General features: G+C 41.6%; 1 protein-coding gene across 1 annotated transcript; it reads right to left on the reverse strand.

The window, feature by feature from the left end:
• Nucleotides 1-19,858: 19,858 nt before the first annotated feature.
• On the reverse strand, nucleotides 19,859-20,743 carry LOC132832659 (G-protein coupled receptor 15-like). The gene has a single exon (XM_060850738.1). It carries the CDS (start codon nucleotides 20,741-20,743, stop codon nucleotides 19,859-19,861), a length of 885 nt encoding a protein of 294 aa, XP_060706721.1.
• Between the last annotated feature and the right edge of the window lie 2,089 nt (nucleotides 20,744-22,832).

Raw genomic sequence — 22,832 nt, forward strand, 5'->3', positions numbered from 1 at the left:
CTAAACACCCCTGGACAATATAGCACGGCTGGTCCAACCATCCTACACACCCCGAACAACATAGCACGACCAGTCCAACTAACCTACACACCCCTGGACAATATAGCACGGCTGGTCCAACTAACCTACACACCCCGAACAACATAGCACGACCAGTCCAACTAACCTACACACCCCTGGACAATATAGCACGGCTGGTCCAACTAACCTACACACCCCGAACAACATAGCACGACCAGTCCAACTAACCTACACACCCCTGGACAATATAGCACGGCTGGTCCAACTGACAGCGCAGTGATACACTTTCGTAGAAGAGTATCAGTTAGCTTTGTCACCCCACCACAATGAACTGACTCCTGACTGAATGAAGATGGTAAATCACCATTTCAGGTTTGACCGGACTCAGAACGTTAACTCTGCTTCTTTCTCCTCAGATGCTGCAAGACCTGCTGAGCTCATCTAGTAATTTCTGTTTGTGCTTCAGATTTATTCATATCGGGGTTTACAATGAGGGTAGATTTAACGAGTAGTTGAGAGTGTTCAATGAGCAGCTCGGCAGAGATATTTATTGGCAGGTACTCCCAGTCATTCCAGGTGGGAATAGCAGAAAAAAAAACAGGGAAACTCTCTACTCACAATCTCATCCCAGGAAGTGAGTGACCATTGATGGGGAACCTGGGTAGAACAGCTCCTTGAAACTGGCGAGACTGAAATGACAGCCTTGATCACCAAACCCACTTTCAACTGGTGTCCTCTCCCAATGGCATTCAGAATAATTTATCACAGAGAGCACAACTCACAAAATCTCCTAACTGGTGCAGCGCAGAAGGAGGTCCTTGGCCCATCATATGGGGGCTGGTGGGATAATGTGGTGCTCTCCAAATGTAATTCTCCACGCGTGTCATTTTCAGTGTTATCTGTATGTTCTTCTCTTTTCTAATAACCTTTCAGTTGTCTTCCCAACTCCTCGATGAAACCCAACCTAGACCACAACCACTGTGAAGGCATTTTGATTGCGGTCTGCCATATTAAAAATAAATATGCATTATGTAAGACCCAAAACCTCTGGAATGAAAATAGTCTTAGCCAATAGTGAGAAATTGGCTTATAATGCCATCCATTCCATCTCTGAACAATTTGAGTAGAAGATATGTTTTTAAAAAAAAGCAGTCTAGCCTTTTTAATGCAAATAAAGTTCGGTTTGCTACTCAACAAATTCTGACTATCCTGTGCTTGCACGAGTTGGTGTTGCTGGCAAAGCACTTCACGTTTATAGCAGAGCTTTCAGCGCAGTTCGCCATGTTGGGATCATGACCCCGTTGTTTATTTTGAACTGTTTGGCTTGTGAACAGTAATAACGAGCATCAAAGAAATATGCTCCCTTTGCCAGTTGTCCATTTAGTTACCTGAGAGTACATACTCCCCTTCAAAGTCCAGCTCTTAGTAAAGATGCCTACAGTTTGAGAGACAACATAATAGGTTTGAATCAGAATCAGGCTTTAGCTTTGGTCACTGCAGACAAGTGGAAATGTTGTGAAGTGATTTCACAGCTTCCTGAACATCATGCAGGCCAAAGGAAAGGGGGCCAATATGTTCTTAATCCTGATTCTGCCATGGTGGGTTGGTGACTCATTTACTGCACTCTCAATTTTATTCAGCATCAGAAACAATGGCTCAGTGTAATACATGCTGCCCGATTGGGCTGACAGTATAAATACTTTTTAGTACAGTTGTAATCAAATTTAATATTTAGAGTGGGATAGGTCCCCAACACTCTGTAATTATGACAGCACTCCGTGGTACATGAACGAATGTACTCTATAGCTGGCAGATTGATGTGTCTCCCTTAACACATATTCAGAATAAAACAAAAAACACATGCTTGTGACAGGATAGCATAGAGAAGACGAATACATGTCAAAGAAGTATAGTTGTCTTTCACAGAAACGTAGAAGCAGAGTAACTAGGAGCAAGAGTAGCTCATTCAAGCCTGCTTCCCCATTCAGTAAGTTGCACCCAGACTTGCGTGTCATTGTGGACCAGTTGCTGAATATTGGCAGGCAGGTGCTGCAGTGCGAGGAAAGCTCATGGCACGATGGTTTTAATAACGAGACGATTTGAGTGAAGGTGTAAGGATATCTTGCTAGAGGTATACTGGACCTTGGTGAGGCTGCATCTTGAGTTTTGTGTGATGTTTAGTCTCCTAGTCCAAGGAATGACATTCTTGCGATTGAGGGAGTCCAGCAAAGGTTGACTAGACCGATTTGTGGGATGACAGGACTGACATATGCTGAAAGAATGGGTTGACTGGGCTTGTACTCATTGGAATTTAAATAAAATGGGAGTGGGGAATCTCATAGAAACATATAAAATCCTTCTGGGACTGGGCCACCATGTATGGTCAGCCATGATCATATTGAATGTTGGTGTAGGCTCGAAGGGTCAAATGGCCTATTCCTGAAGCCATTTCCTATGTTTACCTATGCTTCAATATCCTCATGGCAGCGTCTTCAACTCACTCCCAATTCCATCTCTCTCCTTTTGACCTGTTTAACCACAAGAACTATTACTCCTTGGAAATATTTAGCTACAACTGCTTTCTGTGGCAGAGAATCACACAGGCTCCCCACTGTTGGGCTGAAGACATTTCTCCTCATTTGGGTTCTAAATGATCTACCCCGGAACCCTTAGTCTGTGACTACTGGTACTGGACTCCCTGGCCATTGGGAACATCATGGTGAAATTTTATCAGTGTTCTTGAGATTTCCACTCATTCTTCTCAACTCCAGTAAACATTGTCTTAACGGATTCAATCTCTCTTCTAACATGAGTTATGCCATTCCAGGAATCTGTCTGTTCAATCTGCATCACCTCTATCACTAGACTATCCTTCCCCAGATATGGGGATCAAAACTGCGCACCTGACGGCAGATGCGGTCTCACTAAGACCCTGTACATCGAATTCGCAATAATTATAAATTAAAGTAGGAATGGGAAGTTGAAATCATGCGTTTGTCACTTATGATAACCATATGATTCTCGCCAGGTGAAAGCATTATTAAACAAAGGTGATTAAACCAGTTTAATGTGACTTGCCTTAAGACTGTTTGTTCAATGGAGTGAAACTGATGTCAGCCATTGTGTAATCATCATTGTGAGTGCCACCAGTTATAAACATGTGAGCAGATGAACTTGTATACAGTATTTCCATAAGACAAACATAGGATTCCACTTTACTGAGACCATGGGACCATCACCTATCCTACAAATCAAGTACATTTACTATCCTGTGCTTGCACTGATTGGCGTTCCTGGTAAGGCACTTCTCGCTGGTAGCAGAGCTTTCAATGTAGTTGTTACTGATTTCGGGATCAGGATACTGCTGCTTATTTTGAAGTGTTTGGTTCGTGCGCAGTAATAGTTGGAATCAAAGACACTGATCCAGATTCCAATTGTTCATTTTGTTAATCGAGAGGATGTAGTCTCCTTCAAAATCCAGCCCTGAATGAAGTTGCCTATGACTTCAGATATCGTGTTGTACTTTTAAGTCAGGATCAAGCTTTAGCTTTGGTCGCTGTAGACAAGTGAAAAAAGTTCTCAAAGTGACTTCCAGCTTCTTGGGGAAAGGGGAAAGGAAAATTATATGCTAATGTTGTAACACTGGCAGAAATGGATGAGATTCTGCCCTCTGGCAAACACCCTGACATACTGCTGGTGTGTCAGACCTTTGTTCTCATTCCCACAGCCCACAATGGCTGTCAGCCCAGCATTGTGGATGAGAAATCCAAACAGAGAGAAGCTGGGTGTGCAGGTGCATTCAATGGAAACAACACTGAAAGGAGCCTTAACATGCCAGCTCATGAGATGAAGCTGCTACTTCACGAGTTCATGGAGAAGGACATTAAGAGCCATAAGCTGATGGAGTTTTCATTTTCCACACAACAGTATCTACAACCTTTCAGATAGATCCCCACTCCCCTTTTGCAAATGTATTATTTGGGAGGAACTAGTATCAAGCCAAACCGCCGAGAAGCTGCCCAGAGTACTCTTCTTATTCAAGAATGTATGACAAGTCACATTCACATACTACAATTTGAGTTGAAGTTTATTGTTAAACGTTTAAATCCCACAATCTATCTAATTATTTTCTGTTCATCATGAAGCTAGCAGGAAAGTTGCATTCCTCTGGGTTATTTCCCGCTGTTCCATCATAGTATCTCTAAGTGATCCTGTCATGGAGTGGAGTGTTGAAATAATCACAGTGCTCCCTGTCCAGGTCTTGGTATCTTACAAAGATGATAGTGGCTGTACTATCATCTTAAAGTTATTCAGAAAATCCAATGATTTGAATCCACAAAACTGTAAATGCTCTGCTCATCCATTAGAACGGGGAAAGAGGGAGTTTTGACAATGAAGGATAAAAATGAAAAATTACATGAAATCCTCTTGCATTGAAGAGTTTTTATGATCAGTTATTTGTGTTCATTTTGCAGCTAACGTTCTGACAATCATCATACTCTACCAAGGAAAGTGTGGTCTCTCAAAGTGCATCACCCGTTACCTGGTGGCCATGGCAGTAGCTGATCTAATGGTTCTGATATTTGAAGTAATTCTGTTTGAGATTGAAGATGCTTATTTCCCAGATACTTTTCTGAACTATACCCCTCTTTGTAGCCTCAATGTGGTATTTCTTTTTATCTCTATTGATTGTTCTGTTTGGCTAACTGTGACTTTCACCTTTGATCGATTTGTTAGCATTTGTTATCGAAAGTGGCAACCCAAATATTGCACTGAGAAGAATGCCATGTTGGTGATAGCAGTGGTATGTGTTTTATGCGTTCTGCAAAATTCTCCATTCTATTTTATATTTGAGCCTGTGGAAATAATTGAAAATGTCCCATGGTCCTGCTCTGTAAAAGCAGACTTTTATGTCTTACCACAATGGGCAGCTTTTCTGTGGGTTGACACAGTTTTAACCCCATTTGCACCATTTGTCTTAATCGGGCTGCTCAACATTCTGACCATCCGACACATTGCAGTAACCAATAAATTGAGGAGTAAACTCCAAGGAAAGCGAGATACTCAGGATCATACTGATCCTGAATTGGAGAACAGAAGGAAATCCATCATTTTACTTCTTGCCATATCTGGCACTTTCTTACTGTTATGGGTGGTTATGTTTATGTTTTTCATATCTGTGCAGTTTACAGATACACAATTTTTAGAAACAAATTACAATGACCCTTACACCATTTCTGAACAATGTGGGTATATGCTTAGGAATTTGAGTACTTGTACAAACACCTTCATTTATGGAGTTTCACAGGGAAAGTTCCGAAATGAGATGAAGAATTTTGTTCAGTGTCCTCTGGCTCTCATTAGTAAACAAATGAAGTAAGTTAATAGTCCTAATATAGAGAGTTCGGAGATGTAGGAGCAGTGCCTGAGCCAGGAAGCCTGTGTTCAAGGGCCACCTATTCCAGGGATGTATCATAACATTTGTGAACAAGTTGATGAGAAGCATGCAGAAATTAACTGCAAATTGTTCCATAGAATTACAGGCTGGAATGGACAGGATAAGGAACCATCTATTCCTTATGTTAATCGTCACAACGTTGTAGCACAAACACACTTGGTCCCATTGTTCAACATCATATACAATGGCAATGTTTGATGCCAAATATCATCACTTGTCGCACCTGACATAAAATGTGCAAGATCTACATATCCACTGTCTCTGACTGGTCTCTTCTTCCCATCTTTTTCAGTAACATCCTTAAACAGTAACCTGCTAGTAAGAAGTTTATTTCTTTGATGAAATTGTCAACTATTCCGTTTAATTTATTTTATTCTTGCAGCAACCAAACTGTTTGGATCAGTATAAAGGTCCCGCCTGACTTAAAGTGTTCATACCAAATTGCAGTTTTTCACAAGGTAAGGAGTAAGCTGCACTGATAATAACATAGTTGAATTAATTTGGTTAGCATTTTGCTGGATTGGTCCCAGTCGGTTGGTTTGTTCCATGTGCAATCATTGCAACGGGTTAAATTCCTCTTCCTAAATTAATGGCATTAACAATGATCGTTGTTACTGCTCAAGAGTGCTTCAATATTAATGACTCAATCACAGAATACTTACAGCACAGAAATCGATCTATCAGCTCTTATTGGCTGTACTGGCTCTCCCAAACGACATTTCATTTAGTATCATTCTCTGGCCTACTGTCTGTAGCAATGCACATTGTTGTCTTCAAACTAATTTTCTAGTTGCCACTTGAATGTCTCACTAAAAACTGTCTCCACCTTAATCTCAGGGAGAACATTCCAGACCTTCACCATGTGCTCCAACTGAAACCAAACTAACGTCTCAGAAAAATTCAGTATGTTCGCCCTTCCTGTTCGATTGTATGCTCCTATTAATCAAGATTATGATATTGTCCTGAGAGAAAGTGAGGACAGCAGATGCTGGAGATTAGAGTCAAAACGTGTGGCCCTGGAAAAGCACTGCTAGCCTGGCAGCATCTGATGAGTAGGAGTCAATGTTTCGAGCATAAGCTTTCCATCAGGAATGAAGAGCAGCCCTTCAGCTCCTCAGGTGCTGCTTGACCGTCTGTGCATTTCCAGCACCACACTTCTTGGCTATGATGTTGTATCCTGGTTCACGTTAACATTTTGCATTGTCCCCGCTTCCAGCAATCTCAAGGGCAGGAGGTTCCTAGTAAAAATCACTCACTGTGCTCTCCCTCAATGTGCGCCCTGCGTGTTTGGCAGAAATGATCCAGTCCTCTGTAAACACAGGATCAGTCCGAGGTGACTGGAAGATTACAAATGTGACTCCATTGTTCATGTAAAAGGCAAAGATAACCAGGGATCGACAGACCTGGTGCTTTGAAGGAATTATTGGGAAAATGTACATTTCGAGAAAAGTAAGGTAACATAAGGCAGTCAACATGGATTTCTCAAGGGAAGTCACGTCATACAATGTTGATTACATTCTTTCATGAGGTGACACAGGTACTGTTTCAAGGTACTGCTGAGAATGTTGCAAAATTCAACAAAGAAAACAGAACATTTACAGCCAGCAACAGGTCTTTCGGCCCTCCAAGCCTAAGCCGATCCGAATTCCCTGTCTAAACCAATTTCTAAGCATCTGTATCCCTCTGCTCCCCACCTACTTATTCATCTGTCCAGGCGCACCTTAAATGAATCTACCGTGCCTGCCTCCACCACCTCTGCTGGCAAAGCATCCCAGGCACCTACCACCCTCTGTGTGAAATACTTTCCGTGTTTATCCCCCTTAAACTTTTCACCTATCACCTTGAATGTTCATAAAGCATTTGATAAAGTGCCACATGGCAGATTGGTGAGTAAGTTCAAATGTTTTGGAGTAATTAGTCCTAAAATGGTCATTCTCAGGGGTTGGTGTTTGGACCCTTCCTTTCTCTGGTTCATGTAAACGGTTTGAGGATGGATGCTGGGGGCAAAATCTCAAAATTTGCAACTGATACAAAGTTAGGGAGAGCACTGAATTTTTTGGTTATGCCGAGCGACTTCAGAGGGATATTGACAAGTTGACCAAATATGCAGACACCTGGCAGCTAAATGTTAATGCAGAGAAATTGCCAGGCCATGCATTATGCTCGTAGAATCATGGAGGGACAATACAGGCTCAATGGTGCAACTTTGAGGGGAGTACAGGAGCCGAGTCACTTCAGAGTTCTTGTGCATAATTGTGTGACTGGCTGAGGAATTTGAAATATTGTTACGAATGCTTGCAAGGTCCTTGGGGTTATAAATAGAGGCGTAGAGTATTAAAGGAAGAACGTTCTGCATCTCTACAAATGACATTTGAAGTATTGTATTCAGTTTTAGGCACCTTGTTTAAGGAAAGATGTTAAAGAGCCAAGGTAGGTCAGAGAAGATATCCAAGAATATGAATAAGGATGAGGGATTTGAGATATCAGGAAAGATGAGCGGTATTCTGCTCATTGTCCTCACAGCAGAGAAGATCAAGTGGTGACTTTATTGAGATGTTCAAAATTATGGACGTTCTTGCCAGGGTAAGGACGGATGGTGTGTTTCTACCAGTTGGTCTGTCAATAAGTTTGGGTAACAAGTTCAAGATTCTCCACAGGAGAGCTGGGAGAAACGTCATTACTCAGAGTGCCGTTATGATGTGGAAAGCCCTCCATGGGAGAGTAATGGGTTACATAGAAGGTTTCAAAAGAGAGGTTAACACTTATTTGAAATTGATGCAGCTGGAGGGCTATCGAATTGAGCTGACTGACTGCGTAGTTCGTTTGGAACTGGTAAAGGTAGATGGGTAGAAATATTTCCTGTGCTGTAAAATTCTATTTTTCTATGACTTTTAATCTCTTTTCAAAAACCTGATATCACTGTCCCTGCGACCTTGCCTGATCGGCTCATGAAATCAACTTTTCTATGGGCATATGAATAGGAACGGTTTGGAGGGGTATGGGCTGGGTGCTAGCAGGTGGGACTAGATTGGATAGGGATATTTGGTCAGCATGGACAGTTTGGACAGAAGGGTCTGTTTCCGTGCTGTACGTCTCTATGACTCTATGTCTGCCATAAGTCAACTTAGCACTATCTGATACATCTCTGCAAACTGGCCTCTCAGTCTCCTGCATTTTAATAAGAATAGGCTCAGCATCTCCAATTCAACCTGATTGCTCAAATATCTTGCCTGTGGAAGTATTATATGAGCCGTCCTTGGCACCCTCTTGAGCCCTTACCCGCCATTCCCGAAGTGTTAACTAAAATAGCGATCATTATACTTGGGGTAGTTCAAGCAAAGAATTCAGAAGTGGGCTCTAGTACACAAGACTTCACCTTCCTAATCTTCTAATGTTAATAATGATAACTGCAGCTGACTCAACCTCTCCACATTATGCAAGCATTTCATCCTCGAAATCAGACTGTTGAAACTTGTAAGAACTGGCTTGATATCGACATTGTCTTTCTTTAACTAAGTAATACAAAACGTACACACTTCCACAATTGCATCTCATCAATATCCTGCGTATTTGGAACAAGAGTTGCTGATATTCCTGCTCCACACATTTGCACTCAAGATCAGTATTTTATCTGCCTTCGCAATCATTCCTATACCTCCATGCTGATGGCGGTTTCAACACAGGTTTGAACACACACACACACACACACACACACACAGATTTCCTTCTGCTGTGCAATATGTTGCTGTTTTTCTCCATTAGTGTGTGGAATGAACTGCCAGAGGAAGTGGTGGAGGCTGGTACAATTACAACATCTATGAGCTATCTGTATGGGTATATGAAGAGGAAGGATTTAAAGAGATCTCAGTTATCTGTAAGAATAATAAGGTGGCTATGGCAAGGGATATTAACTTTCCAAACATAGTCTGGGACTGCCATCAGTTAAGGGTTTAGATGGAGAGAAATTTGTTAAGTGTGCAGAAGAAAATTTCCTGTTTCAGTATGTGTAGGTGTACCTATGAGAGAAGGTGCAAAACTTGACCTACTCTTAGGAAATAGGGCAGGGCAGGTGACAGAAGTGTCAGAGGGTGAGCAGTTTCGGGCCAGCGACCATAATTAGTTCTAAAATAGTGATGGAAAAGGATCGACCAGATGGTGTTAGACAAGAACTTCCAAAGGTTAATTGTGGACAGATGACGGCAGTCCACAGACAGTATATTCCTGTTTGGTGAAAGGAAAGGCTGGTAGATATTGGGAATGCTAGATGACTAAATAAATTGAGGGTTTGGTTAAGGAAAAAAAGAAGCATATGTCAGGTATAGACAGGATAGATCGAGTGAATCCTTAGAAGAGTACGATTACACTTAAGAGGGAAATCAGGAGGGCAAAAAGGGGACATGAGGTAGCTTTGGCAAAAGGAGTGAAGGAGAATCCACAGAGTTTGTTATGAATAAATTAAGGACAAATGGATAACTAGGGAGGCAATAGAGCTCCTCAAAGATCAGCAAGGCGGTCATTGTGTGGAACCGCAGAAAATCGGGGAGATACTAAATGAGTATGTTGCATCAGTATTTTTAGTGGAAATGGACATGGAAGGTATAGAATGTAGGGAAATAGATGGAGACATCTTGAACAATGTCCGTGTCACAGAGGAGGAAGTGCTGTATTTTTTAGAAACACATAAAAGTGGATAAATCCCCAGGACTTTATCAGGAGTACCCTATAACTTTGTGGGAAGCTAGGGAAGTGATTGCTGGGTCCCTTGCTGAGATATTTGTATCATCAATAGTTACAGGTGAGGTGCTGGAAGATTGCAGGTTGGCTAACGTAGTACCACCATTTAAAAAAGGTGGTAAGGACAAGCCAGGGAACTATAGACCAGTGGCCTGATGTCAGTGGTGGGTAAGTTGTTGGAGGGAATCCTGAGGGATCAGGATGTACATGTATTTGCAAAGAAAAGGACAGATTAGAGATAGTCAACATGGCTTTGTGCATGGGAATTCATGTCTCTTTCACTTGAGTCTTTTGAAGAAGTAACAAAGAGGATTGATGATGGCAGAGTGTTGGACATGATCGATATGGATTCTAGATTAGAGTGGTAGTGGAAAAGCACAGCAGGTCAGGCAGCAACTGAGGAGCAGGAAAATCGACGTTTCGGGGAAAAGCCCTTCATCAGGAACTTCAGTAAGGCGTTGGAATAGGTTCTCCATGGGAGATGCGTTATCAAAGTTAGATCTCATGGAACACAGGGAGTACTAGCCATTTGGATACACCTGATTTAAAGGTAAACGACAAAGAGTGGTGGTGCTTTTCAGACTGGAGGCCTATGATCAGTGGAATGCCACAAGGATTGGTTCTGGGTACCCTACTTTTTTCTTTCATATAAATGATTTGGATGTGAGCATAGGAGGTAAAGTTAGTAGGTTTGTAGGTTATACAAAAATTGGAGGTGTAATGGACAGCGAAGAAGGTTACCTCACATTACAGTGGGATCTTGATCAGATGGGCCAATGGGCTGAGAAATGGCAGATGGAGTTTAATTCAGATAAATGCAAGATGCTGTATTTGGGAACGCAAATCTTAGCAGGATTTATACAATTAATCTTAAGGTCCTTTTGTTGAACAAAGAGACCTTGGAATGCAGGTTCATAGCTCCTTGAAAGTAGAGTTGCAGGTAAATAGGATAGTGAAGAAAGCATTTGGTATGCTTTCCTTTATTGGTCAGAGTACTGAGTACAGGAGTTGGGAGGTCATGTTGCGGCTGTACAGGACATTGGTTCGGCCACTGTTGAAATATTGTGTGCGCAATTCTGGTCTCCTTCCTATCGGAAAAAAAATCATGAAACTTGAAAGGGTTCAGAAAAGATTTACAAGAATGTTGCCAAGGTTGGAAGATCTGAGCTGTCGGAAGAGGCTGAATACGCTGGGGCTGTTTTCCCTGGAATGTCAGAGGCTGAAGGGTAGCCTTATAGGGGTTTATGAAATCATGAGGGACATGGATAGGACAAATAGACAAGGTCTTTTCCCCAGCGTAGGTAAATCCAGAATTAGAGAGCATGGGTTTAGAGGTGGGAGGGGAAAGATCTAAGGGGGTGCATAGGGTGATACGTGTATGGAATGAGCTGCCAGAGGAAGTGGTGGAGACTAGTACAATTGCAACATTTAAAAGGCATCGGGATGGGTGTATGAACAGGATGGGTTTGGAGGGATATAGACTGGGCGTTGGCAGGTGGGACTGTATTGGATTTGGATATCTGGTCGGCACGGATGAGTTGGAACAAAGTGTCTGTTTCCGCATTGTACATCTCAATTACTTTATGATTCTGAAGAAGAAGAACACAAAAATCGAGACAGCAATAACCAAATCCCGACCCGCCATCTTGTCCTGAATGCGGAAGAACTTTAACAGTCAAGATGGGCTGACAGTCCATCAATAGATCACTGGCATGAAGACCACCAAGGAATGGCCACATCGCTGTTTGTCAACTACATGAATGATTTGGATGAATTTTGATGTAGTGACCAGGAAATGTGACGACAGCAGGGCAGTAGACATACTCGATATGGATTTCAGTGAGGATTTGCTTTAGATTAGGTTACATTCCCTACAGTGTGGAAACAGCCCATTTAGCCTAACAAGTCCACACCGACCCTCCAAAGCGTTGCCCATACAGACACATTCCCCTAACCTATATATACCCCTGACTAATGCACCAAACACTATGGGCAATTTCACAGGGCCAATTTACCTGACCTGCACATCGTTAGATTGTGTAATGAAACCCAGGCAGACACTGGGAGAATGTACAAACTCCACACAGACCGTCACACGAGGCTAGAATCAAACCCGGGTCTCTGGCACTGTGAGGCAGCAGTGCTAATCACTGAGCCACCGTGTAGCCTCTGATATGGCTCCACATGGTAGGATGCTCTGGAAGGTTAAATTGCAATGAATGCAGGGAGAGCTGCCAAATTGGATACACAATTGGCTTGATGATAGAAAGCAAAGTGTAACAGTGGAATAATTTTCGTCGGAATGGAGGCCAATGACTAGCGGAGTGCCTCAGGGGTCGGTGTTAGGCCTCTTGATGTGTGTTATCTATATTCAATGATTTGGATGAGAATGTACAAGGCATGGTTAGTAAGTTTGCAGATGACAATAAAATATGAGGTATTGTGGACAGTGAGAAAGTCTATCAGAAATTGCATCAGAATCTCAAATCTGCTGAGGAAGTGGACCGAGAACTGACAAATGGAGTTTATTCTAGGCAAGTGTGAAGTCTTGCATTTTGGAACATCAGATCAAAACAGAAATCTCATTTTGAATGATCAGGCTTTAAGGAGTGTAGTGGAACAGAGGAACATTGAAGTTCAGATACATGGTTCTCTGAAAGTGGAGAACAGATAGACAAGGCAGTAAAGAAGGCACACTGGCCTTCACCAGCCTTCATTGAGGATAGAAGTTGGGAAGTTATGTTGTAGTTCTATCGGATATTGGTAAGGCTGCACTTGGAGTTTTTTGTTCGGTTTTGGTCACCTTGCGATAGGAAGTGTGCGATTAAACTGGAAAACTTGCAAGGTTTTTGCCAGGACACAAGTGTCTGAATTGTCGAGAGAAGTTGGACAAACTGGGACATTTTTCTTTCGAGCATAGGGGACTGAGGGAGGATCTTATAGAAGTATATAAGTTCACAGGATACATGGATAGGATGAATGCACTCAATTATCATCTCAGTGTTGGGGAAATCAAGGACGAGAGGGCATCGGTTTAAGGTTAGAGGGGAAAGAATAAAAGGGAATCTGAGGGGCAGCTTTTTGAGACACAAGGTGGTATGCGTATGGAAGGAGCCGCTAGCAGAAATGGTTGAAGTGGTTACATTGATGATATTTAAAAGGCGTTTGGACAAATGCATGGATAGGAAAGACTTAGAGGGATGTGTGTAAAGTCCAGGGGAATGGGGTTAGCAATGTTGGACATTTTGGTCGGAATGGAGCAGTTTGGACCAAAGGGCCTATCTCCGTGCCATAGGACTGTATGACTATATGAATGTGTAGGTGGTCTGATGAGAATGTTTACAAACAACCCGACAATTGGTGGAGTTGTGTACAGTGAGGAAATTGTTAAAAGATACGGCGTGAAATAGAGCAGTTGGAAAGTTGGACAGAGAAATAGTGGATAAAGTTTAATCCAGACAAAATTGAGATGTTGCATTTTGGGAGGTTAAATGCAGGTTAAGTGAATGACAAGTCCTGGAGGAGCAAACCCATAGCTCCTTGACGGTGGCAAAACGAGCACATTACGTGGTAAAGCAGGCATATGTCATGCTCACCTTTATCAATTCGGCATTGAATATAAAAGTTAGTCAGTTATGTTACAACTTCATAATACTTTAAATCAGCCACGTTTGGAAAATTTGTGCAGTTCTCGTCATCAGATATTTTGGAGAAAATACTAAGGCTGTAGAGATGATGTAAAAGAAGTTGATCAAGATTTTGTCTCAATTAACTATAAGGAGAGATTGGACACACTTTGATTGTTCCTGCTGGAGTGTCAGATACTGAGGAGTGACCTGATCGAAGTATACAAAAATAATGAGACAAGTGGACAGAGGCATAGTCAGATTCTTTTCCCCAAATATTCTGGGACAGAGGTTTAAGATGAGAAGGGGAAAGTTTATATGAGATATGCAAGGAACGCTTTTCACACAGAGGGTGGTAGGTGCCTGGACTGCATTACCAGTTGATGCAGCAGAAGCAGATAGTTTGGCATTGTTTAAGAGGTATGGATAGATACATAAAAAGGCTGGGGGTAAGGGACACAGATGATGTGAAGCAGATGGGAGTATTTTAGTGTGGCATCGTGGTTGGTGCAGACATAGTGGGCTGAAAGGCCTGTTCCTGTCCTGTACCGTTCTATGCTGTATATTCCATCATTCTCCCAGGCAATGCAACCCAAACCTAAACAACTCTGAGCAAAGAAGTGTCTCCACATCACACTGTCAGCTCTCTTGCTGACAACACTGATATTGTGAACTCCCAGTTTTTGACATCATAACGAGCTGAAAGAATGCCATTCTTTATCCTATCAAAATTGTTTCAAATTTTGAACATTTAAATAAGAACACTCTTTCATCTTTTCTGATCTAAGGACATGAAGCCCAATCTCTCTCAACCTTCCTGGAATCTGAAATTCCCAATTTCTGGTATCTTTTTAGTGAATCTCCTTTGTACTGTCTTCAGGGATTGGGCATGCTTCCTTCAATAAGGTGCCTAAAACTGAACACAAATGTGGTCTGATCGATGGTTTGTAGAGGTGTAGCATTACCATCTTGCTTTTATATTCCGTGTTTCTATTTATAAACCCAAGGATCCTATAACCATATTACAAACTGTTTTAACTTGCCTGACCACCTTTGGAGAAATATACATGTGTGCTGTGAGTTCACTCTGCTCCTGTACTCTCCTCAATGATGTACTATTCAGCCTCTATTGTCTCTCTGTGTTTCTTCCACCAAAATGCATTAACTCTCCTTTGTTTAGATTGAAATTCATCTGCCAGGTATCTGTCCTTTTGGGCACCTTATCACTGTCTCTCTGAAGTCGTACAGCATTTTCCTCATAATCCACTGTTCTTATTCGTTTATTGTCACCTGCATACTTTGAGATTTTGGTTTCAACACCCACCTCCATATCGTTAATATAAATCAGAGAAAGCAAGAGTCCCAACACTGATCCATGGGGAGCACCACTTTCAAACTGTATCCAATCTAAGAAATGCCCATCAATACCTACCTTCTGTCTCTCATTTTTAAGCTGGATTCCAATCCAAGCTGCCAAGGACCCGACAAACCCAAAGATATCTATTTTTCTAACTAGCCTGCCATGAGACATTATGTTAAATTCTTTCTGAAAGTCCAAGTACACACACAAACACATACACACACACACACACACACACACACACACACACACTCACAACATTACCCTCAGCCACTGCCTATGTCATTTTGTCAAATAAGCCAATTACATTTCCCAGGCATGACCTGTGCCTTACAAAGCCATGTTGAATGCCTATGTCAATTTATTTTTCTTGCAGCCTGTGTTTATTGAGTCCTGCATTATAACATCTCTCAGTTTTCCCTTTATTGACGTTAAGCTGACAGATTTGTAGTTTTCTGGGTTACCCTTTGTCCCTTTCTTAAATAAGAACTTCACAATTGCAATCCCTCAAATCCTGTGTTCCGAATGGCCGGAAACGTCTGTCAATGCCTTGACAATTTGCTCCTTTACCTCTCTCAGTAATCTAGGATGAAAGCCATCTGAGTCTCGCGACTTCTCTGCCTGGAAAACTGTCAGCCATTTTGTATTCCTCTTCTTGATCTTTCACTTCACACGAATATAAGAAATAAGAATAATCACATCGATAATGTTATGCTGTCAGTAGGATTATGGATGGACCAAAATATCTCACATCCACTTTTCTGAATTGCCCCTAGAACCCTTGATACCTTCACTGATGAAGAATCGCACTACCTCAGCATTGAATGTACACAATGATTCTGCCCCCACAACGTCTTCTGTTAAAGAGTTCCAAAGTCTGTCCACCCTGTGAAAGAAGAACCTTTCCTTATCTCAGTGTTAAATTGTTGCCACTTCATTCTGATGCATCTTAGATTTACGAGAGACATCAGAGACAAAATCCCAGAGCTGTCAACAGAAATTTCCCAGGCCTCTCTGAACAGAGGATTGGCAGATTGTCATTGTCATTTAAGACAGAGACAAAGGGTATGCCCACTGGCCCTAGATTTTCTATAAGATTGTTTTTCAATACGATTGCTTTGCATCCAGCTGAACTCCAGTGATTATTCCCTAAACCTGTTTAGGTTTTGGTCAGAAGACTCCATACCACGGTAATCTTAATGAACATTGTCTAAACTGCTTCCAATTAAATAATAATAATTCCTTGGATAAAGTGATTTAAATCACTTAAAGCACTCTAGAAATGGTCTCGCCATAGTTTATGGTCAATATATAGTTCACAATAGTGCAGTATGTTTCATTTTCAGACCTGGTTATGGATTATCATGGGAGGAGGGAGTTGGGGAGGTGGGTAAGGGAAGGAATAATTTGATTTCTCACAACATGGTCATAACAAAAGGCATTCCTCAGGATGGAATCTGGGATATTGTGTATTTCCTGGTCAGCCATCTTCCCAATCAATGTCACTGTGCCACCATGTTCAGTCTCTTTGTCTTGCCAGTGGAGCAGTCATGTTTTCTGACTCAACGATTGTCAAGTAGGACTATATCAATGTACTTGGCAAAAAGGTTATTGTTTGACTCCTCTATGGATGGCATAACCAGTCCATCGCTCTCTTTATATTACAGTGATGCTACTTTACTGGAAGCATTTCTGAAACTGGAATCTTAGGTTAAGTTCAGTTATTTATGAATCAGACAGTAATTGCACTCATCATTTAAAACATTACAATCAAAATCAGTTTCTGAGTTGCCAGTACACATCCGCCTCTCTGCTCCCACTCCAATCCAATATTTCCCAATTGGTTAGTGTCCCAAAAGAAGTCTAGTTTTGCATAGCACAGATGCATGCAATCACCCAGTCTGGAATGAAAATTGGAAAGAGAACAATGGGCTTCCTGAACTATAGCAAAAAGGGAAACAATGAAGGACTGCGGAGACATGCGTTATAAAGTTATAGAGTCATAGAAATGTACAGCATGGAAATAGACCCTGCCGTCCATCTCATCCATGGTGATCAGACATCCTAGTCCCATTGCCAAGACTTGGCACATATTCCTCTGAACCCTTCCTATGCGTATACCCATCCAAATGTCTCTTAATTGTTGTAATTGTACTAGTCTCCACCACTTCCTCTGCCAGCTCATTCTATACATGCAACACCGTCCCATGAAAAAGTTGTTCTGTAGGCCCTTTAAAATTTTTTCCATCTCACCTTGAACCTATGCACTCTAGTTTTGGACTTTCCCACCCCGGGACAAGACCTTGTCTACTTACCTTATCCATGCCCCGTAATGATTTTATAAACTGCTATGAGGTCACACCTCAGTCTCTGATGCTCCAGGGAAAACATGCCCAGCCAATTCAGCCTCTCCCTATAGCTCAAACACGATAAACAATAAAAGCTTGAAAGGTGGAAGAAATAATCAATTTGCTAGTTAAAATCTTGACATTTTAAATTGGCCAATTATATTGCATACTGATAAATGCAATTCTTGAGCTGCATCAAGTCCCAACTCGTTAACAACAAAGGGGCTTAGGAGGCCTTGTTCAGGATTCTCTTAAAGTTAACAAGCAGATGTACTTGGCAATTTGATCCCAAATGCAATATTAGCATTGGTTTCCTGGAAGAAGGAAACTGAAACACCTGGCAGAAACTCGCTCATAGACAGGGAGAAAGTGCAAACTCCAAACAGTCGTCAAAAGCTGAAATCGTCAAAGGCTGAAATCGAACCAGGGTTCTTGGTGGTCTGACAGGGTTGGTAAGGCTATATGCTCGATACAGAGCCACTCAAATGCTCCTCTATTATATCCTCTATAATGTACTGTAAGGCTTTTTCCATTGAGGAAAATTATAATAAGTAACATGTCGCCATCTATTCTGCATCTCCACCCAATTTTGAATAATGCCCGTCTCAATGCTAATAGCCATCGAAGGATGTTGTAGAAATTTAACAGCAATCCATCCACAATCTCTGTAGCTACCTAATTGTTAGTCTATAGAGTGTGTTAAATCATTTAGGGAGTTCAGGTGCAGGTTGACCAGGCGAAATCAATTCTTGTAACTAGGCAAGGACATGGATGAAAGAAAGATGGGACTTGTGATTGTGGATCTGAATTGGGTTTTTGTGTATCGAGGCAGTGGGCATTGTTGTAGTACTGAACCAATATCCTGTGTCTGGCTTCAACATGGGGAAAATAGTACCGGATCATGGTAAAAGAACAGGACTCTCTATTACAAGATGTAGAGCATTAATATAGAGGATGCATTTGGAAATGTGTCCTCTGATTAACCTTGACAGATCTTGTTAGTGGGTGGGATACATCGTCACATTGAGGCAAGTGAGAATGGAAATCAGCTTGCAATCTTCCTTGCAATCGGAGGAGGTGGCAGAGTACTGGAAATTTGAAAGCATTACCATCTTGTTCAAAAATGGCTAACTAAAACAGAATATTCACTTGAATATCAGAGTTTGGGATACTTTGAAAATGAGTGATTCAGGACAAAAGTCATAGGCACATGAAGTTCATGAGAGTTAAATGTTGGGAGACAGCGTATCATTCTCAAAAGCTTGTTAAACTAGTTGACTGGAGTCACTCAAAGAAGCAGGAATGATGAGGAGTATATTATGTTGTGTGTGGGTTTCCAGTCAGGCATTTCACACACTGCTGGATAAGAGACTTGTCAACAAAGGGAGAGTTGGCAGAATACAATGCGCAATACAAGGGATGCAAACTGAATTAGTGCCAGTACATAGAGATTAATGGTTAATGAGTGTTTAAGGATGTGGAACTTTGTCTGTGGTATTCACATGATGCCAGTTTTGGGAAGCTTGTTTATCCTGAGATATCAGATATTCTTGTACAGGATACAGTTTTAAAGCGTTCAGACTGCACACGAGCTGGAAGTATTGTAAATTGTGAGGAAGGCAGAGTCCATCTTCAAAAGGATATAGGCAATCTGATGGAGTGGGCAGCAGATGGAATTTAATGCACGGTATTGTAAGGTGAAGTATTTGGTTTAAGCAGTGTAACAGAAATGGGACACTTATAATGTTTTGAGTCCTCTGTGGGCAATAAATTAATGGGAAAGATATCAGCAGACACTTTTGCAAAGTGGTATGATAGAATAGTGTAGTGATTTGAATGTGGGTCTTTTCTTCTAAGAATATAGTTCGAGATAATGAAGCATACAGACCTGTGAGGGAAAGGTGTTTCTCGAGAATGTTCAGCAAAATTTGCACAGCAGATTTTCTTCCCATCTCATGGAGATAATGTATACCTAATTCTGGAAATGATTTGGATGAAGTGTTTTAATTGATAGTCCAGAATATTCAGCGGATTTGGATTCTGTGGGGAACAAAAAACAAGAATGCTGAACTGTGCAAGGCACCAGTGCAGTCCTGCACAATGCCCAGAAAAATTGAATGTATTAATAAGAGGTAAATAGGAAATAGTCAATGGGCTACGTCTTAAGAAGATATACTGTGGCCAGATCCTGCAATGGGAATGTGTCTCATGATTCCTGAATGAAAGATGGCTGAGTTGCTGTTGTTCATTTTCAATGTCTAGGAAGGAATTGAGCATGCACTTTCTTTCTGCTTGGTCCAAGCCATTTCACCTATTTCCGTACCTTCAAAAGTAAAGTCAGAGGATATTTAAACAGTATCTTTAAGTCCTCCCTGAATTTAGCCTGGGAGGCTACATAGATTATGGTGTTTGTGCAGGAACTCAAATCCTGTAGCATATGTCCAGCCTGTTCCAGGATGGCGAAAGGGTTACTGTAGTTTGTCTGCAAGAATTCAACTTCAGTTATTTGTGCACAAATAAAATGAATTAGAATGACCATCCACAGTAGGATAAAATTTGCAGATATGAGCAGCAGTAACATAATGGATTTCTTTCTGTTCTCCAATTCTGAGTCATTATCACTGCTTCGAAGAGCCTTCCTGATCCGACTTGTCAGTAAAATGTGTTTGATGGTTAGACCATTAAACAGCAGAACCAAGAGAAAGGGAATAAAAGTTAGGAAGATGATATCAATCCATAAGTATGTGATCCATACAGGTTCAGTATAGCGGCTTGCTTTCACAATGCAAAACCACGCAATATTGTCAATGATCACCTGAGGTTCACTCACAAAATACCTTGGTATATTTTCCAAAATGCTCAGCACCCAGATTGTTGCTACAACGACCTTTGCAGATTTTTCTGTGCAATATCGTGTTCTTAGATTTTGGCAACAAATGGCAACATATCGGTCAAAGGTGAAAGCAACAGTTAACCAGACAGAACATTCCACAGAGACGAAAATTAAGAAGAAATTCAATCTGCAGATGGCTGTGTAATCTAAGAATGAATCTGGGTAATAAATTCCACGGAGCTCAAAGAGGATGACATCAAACACGATGCACATTAGATCTGCCACTGCCATGGCCGTCAGATAAACTGAGATGCATTTGGAAAGGCCGCACTTTCCTCGCAAGAGGATCACGATGGTTACCATGTTGGCTGTAAATGAATGAGAGGGAGAGGGAGAGGGAGAGAGTGTAGTAAGTGGAATTGGAGGAAGAAGAAGAAATCAATCGAATGGACATGAATATAGTTTGAAAATCTAATTAGATACTTGGAAAAAATGCAGCAGCTCTGGACCAAGAAATTCAAAGGATCTGTTTGTATTTGAAATCAATAGGAATCTCCTGTAGCAAGTTACTTACTTTTATGCATTGTGAAAATGCAATACTAGACGCATATTTGTTGATTGACATCGTATTGCTCATCACTTGAGCGATTACTAAATTAATCAACAAGTTCAGACATATGCTTCTGATTTTTAACCAACCTGGATGTTTGCATATTGGTACAGTCTGCACTAGTCTCCCAGAGGATGTGGAAATTTGCCCAGGTATGTACTCACAATCAAAAGCAGGAACCAGAGCAAATAGGATCTGGGAAGTTACTTTACGAGCCACAGTAGGATAGGTGATAGCCTACTTGTATTGTTGCTAGTCTATTAACCTAGAGATCCAGCGATGTCCTGGGGGCATAGTTCGAATCCGACCGGCAGATGTTGGAAGTTGAATTCAGTTAAAATGAAAATTTGGAGTGTAGATCATAGAATCCCTAGTTTGTGGAAGTAAGCCATTTGCCCAATTGATTCCATGCTGACCACAGAAGGTTGAAAGCAATCGCCCCCCCCCCCCCCCCCCACCAGGCCTACCCACTCCCTGCAATGCTGAATTTACCTGGCGAATCCAGCTAGCCTGAACACGATCTCTGCACAGTATGAGCAATGTAGCAGGCCAATCCACTAACCTGCACATGTTGGACTGGGGATGGAAAATGGAATACTTGAAAGAAACCCAAGCAGACACGAGGAAATTGTGCAAGATCCACACAGACAGTCGCCCGAGTTTGGAAATGAACACAAGTCCCTGATACTGTGAGGCATCAGTGCTAGTCACTGAGATACTGAGCCGCTCCTGTGTGCCAGCGTCTAATATTCACCATGAAGTCGTTGTTGGGAAATCCCATGTGCTTCAATAAAGCCCTTTAAGGAAGGCAACAGCTTGTTATACCTGGTCAACACCTGACCCCAGATTCACAACAATGTGATTGGCTGTTTAGCAGCACAGTACGCAATTAAGGTTTGGAAATGAATGCTGGCCTGGCCAGCGATGCTCACATCCTGTAAATGAATTAAAAGAAGAGTTCCAACCATCTGCCCAGTGCAACTCAGGAGTGTGACTGAATGTTCATTCTTTGTGAGATGGCAGCATCAACACCGCTCAGGAAACTTGATGCCATCTACAACAAAATTGCTTGATTGCCACCTGTGCCATTGGTTTTAACATTGTCCCCTCCGTCGCTGTGTCACAGTGGCATCAACTGATACCATGTGCAATTTATACTACAGGAAATGCCATTTGAAGTTTCAGAGGGTATCTCGCATGCATGCCCATGGCTTTTAGCACCGAGAAAGACTAGAGCAGAAAACCCATGAAAGAAAAAAAGTCACAATTCAGATATTCCTCGCCAGACTGCTGATGATGGGAAAGTGCAAGCATTTTGACGTTCACTCACTATTCCATTGTAATCAGAATCTGGGCGACTCAAAAGCATGCACTGCAGTGACTCACACTGCAAAGTATTTACATTCTCACAAGAGTATTCAATGAAAGTGAAAAAAAGAGTTTTTCATGTTAGTGACGATCAAATGAATACATTTCACCACAATGAGGCGAGGAAACTGGATTTAATGTTGAGTATATAAGATAAAAATGCCTGACTGGTTTTAGAGAATAGCCAGACTGCCAAAAAACAAAACGAACCAGAATAAGCTGAGCTGGGTGAACTGGCCATTCCCTTGTCTTTGTACAAGTTATTTTAAAAAAAGGCTTTTTCCAGAGGCAGTGTCCGTTCACTATAATCAAACTGGCCCAGAAAGCCATTCAAGCCATAACTTTTCAGAATCTGTGTCTTTTACGATCGTTCTGAAAAAAAAAAGGTCAGCATAACCCGGTTAAAGGAGCAGCATCAGCACAACAGGTAGGAAAATGCTTAATAGAAAACATGAACTGGTGAATGATCAAATA

This window comes from Hemiscyllium ocellatum, chromosome 35 (assembly GCF_020745735.1).
Source record: "Hemiscyllium ocellatum isolate sHemOce1 chromosome 35, sHemOce1.pat.X.cur, whole genome shotgun sequence".
Taxonomy (NCBI): domain Eukaryota; kingdom Metazoa; phylum Chordata; class Chondrichthyes; order Orectolobiformes; family Hemiscylliidae; genus Hemiscyllium; species Hemiscyllium ocellatum.

Bases quoted from the DNA above. Each gene is read 5' to 3' on its own strand.
- LOC132832659 (XM_060850738.1), bottom strand. From the start codon at position 20,743: ATGGTAACCATCGTGATCCTCTTGCGAGGAAAGTGCGGCCTTTCCAAA.